This window comes from Dermacentor silvarum, unplaced genomic scaffold (genome assembly GCF_013339745.2).
Source record: "Dermacentor silvarum isolate Dsil-2018 unplaced genomic scaffold, BIME_Dsil_1.4 Seq591, whole genome shotgun sequence".
NCBI lineage: Eukaryota > Metazoa > Arthropoda > Arachnida > Ixodida > Ixodidae > Dermacentor > Dermacentor silvarum.
In genome coordinates this window covers 30,829-40,001 of record NW_023606480.1, presented here as the reverse complement: position 1 = coordinate 40,001, position 9,173 = coordinate 30,829, and the positions used below count along the sequence as shown (strand labels likewise).

At 43.7% G+C, this 9,173-nt stretch overlaps 1 protein-coding gene across 1 annotated transcript; it reads left to right on the top strand.

Moving 5' to 3' along the window:
• Positions 1 to 6: 6 nt before the first annotated feature.
• On the top strand, positions 7 to 1,963 carry LOC119435273 (histone-lysine N-methyltransferase 2D-like). Its single transcript, XM_049659774.1, has 2 exons — positions 7 to 189; positions 598 to 1,963. The coding sequence occupies exons 1-2, from the start codon at positions 132 to 134 to the stop codon at positions 1,311 to 1,313; spliced, it is 774 nt and encodes a 257-aa protein (XP_049515731.1). The 5' UTR covers positions 7 to 131; the 3' UTR covers positions 1,314 to 1,963.
• Positions 1,964 to 9,173: the final 7,210 nt, after the last annotated feature.

Sequence of the window (9,173 nt, the reverse complement as noted above, 5' to 3'; positions counted from 1 at the left end):
CCACCACAGCCACCTGTGAAGTAGTCCAGAGGGTGGACAGCGACCATCGGCTCCAGTACCGGCTGGGCTTCCAGGAGTGCCTCTCGGAAACGGCGCGCTTTCTTGTGGACCTGGATGGTGCGGGGGACGACATGTGCCTACGGCTAGTTGCCCACCTGCAGAAGCACTTTGACAAGATCTCGGGAGCTGGTGAGCATCTGAACAGAAAGACAGCACTGCATGCGTGGGCAAAGAAGATTGGGGTATGCAAGTCTCCGGTAGAGGGGAAGGGCAATGACCAGTTTTGCAATGTTGCAGCGCTCACCAGATTCTTCCAAAAAGTGCCTTGATGCATGCAAATGCAAGTAAACTCTGTATAAGCAACTGAACGCTGTTAGCAAATATTGTAACTATTTTTCTGTGCACTCAGTGCTGTTCAAAGTGCTCCAATGTTTGAAGTCACCTCTTGCACTGCACTGTTGACATGTACTAATGCATAGTGAATGTCAGCTGGGCTAGTTGGTTGAATTGTGTGTCATATTTAGTGCTGAAGTTGTAACACATGATATAGACCAAGTTGAAAGGGGAGGTTTTATTGACTTGCTCATTAATCTGCAGGGCCATGCTTCCCGTCAGGCCTGATGCTTTCTGATGAGGAGACGCCAACGGAGCCTGAGCCCCTTCTTGAGCGGCTAAGAAACAACCCGGATCGCCAACCAAAGCAAGAACCGACAGCTCCGCATCCAGACAACTCGTGTTCGTCCTCGTCGTCCTGCTCTTCCGTCAGTCAGTTGAGAGAAATGTTGCAGAATCCAGGTCTTAGTGTACAAGAGGTCATGCGGCGCTCTGACTACCTCCTCCCAAAGCCGATGCCTGCGACTCCAGCCCCAAGTGAAGAGACCTACAAGTTCAAAAATGACATCAAGGACCGCTTCCACAAGGATGCTCAGTGGGGTACCATTGAACGGAATTCCACCCCCACTGAAGAGCAGCGGCGTCACTCCCATACCCAAGGACCACTGGCGCCTTCCCCGAGCCCTACCAGATTAACTGTATCGGCACCTCCTCCCGAGGTTCCTCCCGAGCCAGCCGGTAGCCCTGCGCCACCTGGTGTTGCTGCATTTGCATTGCACCCACGTGGCGCATACTACATTCCCGTGACCCTAGACCCTGCCCTCGTTGGACCTGCCTTTTCGTGCATGGGCGATGACCCCAGCCCTCTACACCCAGTCAGCATATCTGTGCACTTTGGCCGGCAACGTGTGCTAGGTCCACCCCCGTGGTCGCAGTGTCCGTGGCGCCTCCGCACGAGCGAGCCCAATGGCTACGCCTGATGGACACCTCTCACACCTAGGTGATGCGTTGCGTACAGAGTGCTTAGGAGAAGGAGCACGACTGCCCAGAAAGATACCCAACAAATTGGAGGGTGCTTTTTTGGCAGGCCAAACACGTTCGTTAACATTGAAACATTATGCTCCGCCACTGTTTCAAACTAGCCACAGGCTTCACATCTCTGCTGCATTTGCATACAGACACACAGTCAACAGTGTTGGTTGTACAGCTTTATAAATGATTTTGTTTTTTTCAGTTCGGGGCACAAGTTCATCACTGCACGAGGCAGCCACTGTCCTTGAGATCTCGACAGGGCAGGAAACATCCAGTCACTTCCTGCATAAGCCATCAACTTCTCATGTTTGTTCTTTGAGGCATTTTACCCTCGAAGTTAGTCACAAGGCATGCACCTCTTCTCGGCATTCCTTGTTGCCTTGATCAACACAGTGAGGCAAGCAGTCCCCGCACTCTGTACAAAATGCAGAAGCTAGTCCAGTTCATTAGCCCTGTGCCTTCCTGTTCCCACATTTTATTTTTTTGTCCCTGGACAGGCAACCAATTTAACTTATTGCTCCCTATTTATGCTGTTGTTGAGTTTGCCGAGTTTATTGTTTGCAAGTGCATGTCCACCAATAAAGACAGCCCTGTTGGACCTTGTCTTTTTCTATTTTTACTCTATTGCCTCACAATGTGTGGCCTTGATGGGTAATAACCATTTAGTATGTAAGCTGAAGTTATTTCACCAGCTACTGGTAACTTGATGAAAAGTTGCAGGTTTTCCACATATGCTTGGTACATGGGAAATTGGCTCCAATAGTCGGAAGTTTCAACTAGGTGCCTAGAGAGAGGCTTGATAAGAAAGGCAGGGAGTTCTGCCTTAGGCACATTCCTCTGTCTAGCTACTCTGCACTGGTGGAGGAGGGAAAGTAAGAGTGAATAACATGGGTGACACTGTCGGGGAAACTGCTACGCACATAATTGACAGATCTATTAATAGCCTAGATTACAGGCCTGTGCTTTTTAAAGAATTGAGGGTCCACCACTATAGGTGCCTAAAAAGCACAATTGCCTTTTGTGGCTTTAACATGTCAAGGCCCTAGCTAGACAATGTCAATGTAAAAAGGCTACTTTATTAATAAAGAATTCAATTGCAAGTGGTTTTCTTATATTTAGGCATGAGAAGGCTGTGAAACCTGCAGATGCAGACACAAGAAATGGTGACTTCATAGATTTTCTACTCCTGCAGTGCAGTCTAGGTGCCCTACTTATCTACAATTTTACATTTAGATGGCAACATTGAATACACTTCGATGCAATCAAAGTGTATGGAATCTGCTTTGCGGGATTTTTTAACATCTAGCAATAAGTCTCTTCAGAGGTGATATACGGCGCAGATGGTAAGGAAACATTAAAACTAATGCTAGAATATCGGTAATAATGAAGGCCCCATAAAAAATAGGCCTGTTCAGCATTAACGTTGAACACTTCAGCATGTACCAACATTCAGACAATCAAATTGCTTAAATTTGAACTAGACTGGTTCTCAAGTGCATGGTGATTGAAGTAAACCTGAAACTACATGTTTTGTCAAGCTGTCGCAAATGAGCCAATTTCATTTTCATTTATATGAATGATCTTTAGAGGGTTTTTCACCACAGGAGAAGATTCATGTCCAGTGTGTTGTGAAAGCATCTACATAAAGAGAGGGTCAGTCTATAAGGAAAACATTGGCTGCATGAAATGTTTTGTTCAGGCAAACATGGTAACACACTCTAGTAGCCAGATATATGCTATCACATTGAAATACCAGGAAGTATATTGGTGTTGGTTGTAGCAGCAATGGTGACTGTTATGCAAAACATACCTAAAATTGAATATATATGAAATGCAGAGCTTCGAAGGCATTCTCCATACAGCTTTAAGGTGTGTAAAGCAGGGAAGGTGTTTGCCCTTCCCTGTTCTTACTGTCGGCATGCAAGTCTCGACTCATTCCCTTTGTGCAAGAGCAGGAAGGGCAGATTTTCTTTGTATCTGGCCTTGAATACAAGCATGGTCATTTTTGTGGTTGCCATTTGTGTGGTAAAGCCTATTTGCACAGTTTTATTGGACTTATAGTCTACTGCTTCCAATAAATTACAATAAATTGCAGTATATCACACTGACTTGCTTAATGCATATTTGCAGTTCCAGAAAAGCAATGTGGATTAACTGCATCTACCTTTAACAAAGTTATTTCGCTTTTCTTCCCCATGGAAAACTTGCGCTGAGGTGTCCCACTTTCAAGAGTAAAATGGTCGAAGTAAAAATATAGCTAGGGAATAAACTTTCAATGTGGTTTTGCTAACCCAAGTAACTATGAGTTTGGTTTCATTTGAGCACCAGCTGCCATTTGACGTGTTGTAACAGCCACTACTGCAACATGGGAGTATACAAAGACCTGCTTACTGTGAGACTGAACTATTAACTTTTTGAGTGTCGGTTTTTTTCAGAGGTGAAGCAACATCCAGCATTGGTCTTTCTTTCTCGGATATTGTAAAATGAACACAATGGTTTATTTTTGGTTATGCAAAAGGGAGAAAATCACACGGATAATGACAAATGCTCTTTTGGTATGGCCCTTGCATTCCTATCTGACTTTGGTGACATGGGACAGAAACATGAGAACATACCGGTATGTCAGTGACACTGAAAGGGTGAAAGAATACAGATGTGTATGTTGTCCATATGAAATTGAAGTGTGCTTTTCTCACTTAACTATATTGTTTTTTTTTTTTTATTTCATGCAGTCTTTTGCCTGTGTAGCTGCATGATGTTGTAATCAGTGAACCTATATGTGTTCTTCAATGTGGAATAGTCCAAGTTGTGTAGGCTGAAACTACCAGTAGATGCTAGGCAACTGGTCAGCTTCTTCATTCCCCGAGCTCAGTGACGTTTAGTAGCAATGTTTGTGCATAAGGCATTTTTGTTTTAAGTACAGATTTCCTAAAGAGCTAGTTCGGTGCAACCTGCTTAGGATGCCAAACCTTCTTCCTTATTCCATCTAAGAAAAATGCCATCAGTGATCATTTTGTTATATAGTAGGTTTACTTGCATGCTTTTTTTATTGTGTGCTGCACTTTCTCGCCAAACTGCTTTGCTTCCTTTGCACATTCACAAAATGCCTTCCGGCAGTGAACCCATGTGGGTTCTTCAGTGTTCAACGAGGAGGTGAACGAGTAACCCCCACTTTTTATTGAATACGTTCAGTATAAGTCCAGTATTATACAAAAAGTGCCCTGTGAAATAAAGTTATCCGACTGTGTAGAAAAGCAGGACTAGACAATGCCAGGCAGGGTGGTTATGTGAAAAGACACAATTTATTCATTACTTTTTTCAGCATTCCATCATCGGGCTTGCATATTCAAAACAGCACCACTGCGAAAGTATTAGCAGTGGAGAAATGGAATGTGAAAGTATGGCACTGTGTAATGTTCCCCACGTCCTTTAGTGGTCTGACCAGAGGCTTTACTGTTTCAATGGCAAGGCAGTAATTATGCTCCGCAGATAAAAATCTTGCTGAACAACTAGCCTAAGAGTTCCGACAGTGTTGTGTCATGCACTTCATGTTAATAAGTGGTGCATTCAGATGATTTCAGCTCGTAGCACATGACATACTTTAAAGGAGGTGCAGAGGTGAAGCCATTGCTAGCAGTTCTGAAGACAGCGTATATGTAGGCACATTCTAACAACTTAACTCTACAGTGAATTCTGTTGTCACCCTCCATCAATTAACAAAAAAATTTCAGACACGCCATTGCCAGCAACACTCCTCCTCAAAACTGGAAGGGCCAGCTATCGATGGTACTGGGCATTTTTAGACAGATTTTTAAGGGTAAAATATTTTAACCGTGATAGTGCATGCAGATAAAAACAGATCTATGCAGAAGCACACTGACCATCATGATAGCAACATTGTTGACAAATCACTTATTCTCTCTTGCTGATGTTACAGGAACACGACTGTGTTGTCTAAACTTTCATGCATGTAAGCATGCCATTTTTAACGTGCTAAAATGCTGTGCAGTGCTGCTTTACTTGCAAAAGAAAGAAGCGCACATTTGCATGTTTAAATGTAGTTGAACCTCACTGCTGCAAAATAATGTAGCAAGAATGTTCAGGTCACACTAAAATACATACAAATCTTCACAGAGAAAGATGTTTTAATAAAAACATCACCTCTTGCAGACTCTGCAAAGCCTCACCACTAATACAAAACACAAGCACTGCATCCACGTTTTGGTGCTGTACGGTTCTCCGTGCTATATAGAGCAGTGAAGGTCCCATTGAAATAATCACTAGTCTCGGATGTTACATAACGTTTTTCAATTTTCAAGGACAGTTTTTGTTAATCGAACCATAACAAAAAAAAATGTTATGGTCTTACGGTGTGGTATAGTTTCGAGACAGCGACACGCCAATTAAGGGGCGCCGCACGGCCAGCGACCGCTGCTGCTTCTGTGCTGATCAACTGCATATAGTGTGGAAGGTCACGCACAAGTTGCGCCAGTTGATGAGCGACGCTTCTGCGCGAGTTTGTGACAAGTCGCGTTTTGTTTGACAGTAGTGCTCTTTTTTTTTCGAGGCATGTTTGGTAAGTTGCATTCATTATTATTCATTTCTCTGAGGATACTTTGGAACAACTTTGAGTTTTAGGAACATTCTGTTAGGCAGAGGGCAGTGTTGGTCTCTTCTGATCATGGTAGAGGCAGATAAATTTTCGAGTTAATTTGATGTTTGCTTTCAGGAAAACTTGATAGTTGAACGCTCGAGAAAGGATAGCGTCAGTGGTTTTTTTCGCAGAGATATGCAGATAGTTCGCATGAGTTTCCGTTAAACAAAGACTTTCTTTTCAGATTTCGCGAGTTCTGAAAATAACGCTGTATCAGGTTATATACTGGTTATTTTGCAGTCTACTTCAGCTGATTTTAGAAATCATCGGATGGTTGCTCCCGCACGCACGTAGAGAGTACCGCGCCTTAGAAACGGGCAGTGCGGATCGCTTTTAGTAATGGTATACTCTACAGATTTCTTTTCTCTTCGATGTATTATGTAAGGGTATGTCTAAGGCTGTGCGTGTCTCGCACATGTACCTAGAAGACGGCAGCATTTGAGTTTCATTTAGTGCGTGGAAGTACTTCTAAATAAGCACGAATCTTCTTGTAGTCTTGAACGCGTAATTTGCGCATTAATTTGTGCATTAATAACGGATGTAGAGTAAGAATGGACAGTTCATGGCGTTTGTGCCGCATGATGTGTCAATGACCATTTATTTAGGGTCATCCTGCAGTGAAGTAGGAGGATTATGGTGTTGTATACCTAGACGTGTAACATTCTGCACGGTGTTTTTTTAAGTATAGTAAGCTGAAGTTGTAAGTTCGAATTCTCCTCCAGTCCACTACATTTTCAGGCATGGAGTGGCACCTGACACCGGCAAAAAAAAAAAAAAAAAAAATATATATATATATATATATATATATATAGCTAGTGGGGCTATACAAGTCAAGGTGCCACCAAATTAGGAAGGCCCACTAAGCTTCAACAAAGTCACTCCCTCACCAGCAAAATCGTCTCCAGGGCCTGATAACCTACCAAACGTGCTTCTTCACAGGTACGCCGAAATGCTATCTCGCTTTCTTGTTATTATCTTTCATGCATCCCTTTCATCGTCTGTGCTTCCTAACGACTGGCTTTCTGCTCGTATTGTTCCGATACTAAAGAAAGGCGATCCATCACTAGTGGCAAACTACCGCCCCATATCACTAACCTCATCTTGTTGCAAACTTTTAGAACACATTATTGCTTCTGAAATCAATAATTTTCTCGATGATAGAGCCATTCTATCTCCTATGTAGCATGTTTTGAAAGGGCCTATCCACTGTAACCCAATTAACCACTGTAATTCACAGTCTTGCTAGCACTGTCCACAAATCAGGGCAAACAGACATCAAATTTTTGGACTTCAGGAAAGCATTTGATCTTGTATCGCACGCAAAGCTAATAGAAAAACTTGAACATCTCAACATTCCTTCACATCTCGTAAATTGTATTCGTGCTTATCTTTCCAACCGTACGCAATTCGTAGTAGTTGATAATTGTTCTTCCAGTATCCTTCCGGTCACTTCTGGTGTTCCCCAGGGTAGTATTCTTGGACCATAATTATTTAACATATATATTAATGACATTGTAGACACTGTTACTCAGCCCGTACAAATAAAACTATTTGCTGATGACTGTCTGCTCTTTAATGAAATCACCTGCCAACAAGATCAAGTTACTCTAAACTCTAACCTTCAAGACATACTAGCTTGGTGTGCACGCTGGGATATGCAGCTTAACATTGATAAAACAGTATTTATGAAGATCACTAGAAAAATTAATAAATTATCATTTACCTATAGCCTAGCATCCAAACCTCTTACGGAGGTGAATGAATATAAGTACCTCGGTGTTACAATATAAGTACCTCGGTGTGGGGGCACCTTCGGGTTGAGGTCAAACACCCCTTTCCAAGCGTTCAGGTCCCATAATGGCCGAGCACCAGGCCGGGAGCGCGCTTGTACCTATTTTACCGGTAGGTACCCGGTGGCAGCACTTGCCTCCCACAGCCGCGGCGGATGCTCGTCTACAAGGCCGTCTGTAATGCTCATAATGCTCATTAATCATAATGGTGCTCGGCCATTATGGGACCTGAACGCTTGGAAAGGGGTGTTTGACCTCAACCCGAAGGTGCCCCCACCTCAATAGGTGCTTGGGGCGCCACATGGGAAATGACAGCCATGGGAGCGGCCCAGACACCACTTTTTTTCCGTGCTCACGTTGGTTTCGACGGGAATTCAAGGCGCAGGATCCTTTCCCAAGCGTATAACCCCTGAAGGAAGCCGAACGCCAGGGCGGGGTATGCTTGTACCCTTTTGAACCAGTGGGTGCCCGGCGGCGGTGGGAATCGAACCCACAGCCTCCCGCAGCCGAGGCGGGCGTTCTACCACTAGGCCAAGGCTGCGGTGGTAGAACACCCAAAAGCAATTTGTATTTGTAAAAAGCAATTTCCCGTGTATGTCAAATACTATCTTTTTTTGGAGTACCTAGTGTAAGAGTGCCGCACGTAACTACCGAAAATTAGTGTCCACGTTTGTGGACAGGGTGCCTCAAAGCCGCCTTTCCGAGCGAGCTGACTTTTATAGCACGACACTCTTTGGCTGAAATAATCACAACCTCTTATTTTTTCTCGGGCATTTCTAAGCATGCAGCAGAGAGAAGGAAGTCCAATGATCAGACTGTCAACGAACTTTCAGTGAAAATTAAAAAATTGGAGGACGCTTAAGCTTCACCTTTAAGAGTGGAACGCGATAGCATTATCGGGCCCCGTTCGCATCGCATTTTTCCTTCAGTGGGCTTTACCACAACACAGAACGTGGGAAAGCCAGCTTACAAAGACCAAGCTTACACCGATCCCCTTAAAGTCTGCTTTACTTTTAAACAGAAATGCATTGCTCGGTAGACGTTTTTCCAAGGGCAATATGTCGTCTTATATTAAAATGTGAAGGCCCTAGCACCTTTTTTTATTATTTTATTAATTGTTTGCTATTGCCCCGACGCGCGCGCTTGTCGAAAACGCATTAGGCCGGCCAAGTCCCAATTTTATCTGCCGTAGAGGATGCGAGCACCATGTGGATAAGATTTTCGAAAGTAGCATACCCGAGCTTTTTCCAACCTCCTTGGGTAGAAATGCTGGCAAAAGGAGTTTGTGTGCGTTTCCTCGTAACAGAATTATGTTTTCTCGTAAATTCAAATAACAGTCCGACGCCACCATTGTTATAAGTTGT

Excerpts from the sequence above, each read along its gene's own strand:
- LOC119435273 (XM_049659774.1), top strand. The coding sequence starts at position 132 with ATGTGCCTACGGCTAGTTGCCCACCTGCAGAAGCACTTTGACAAGATC. Across the intron at positions 190-597 it reads TGACAAGATCTCGGGAGCTG|GGCCATGCTTCCCGTCAGGC; the intron begins GTGAGCATCTGA and ends ATTAATCTGCAG.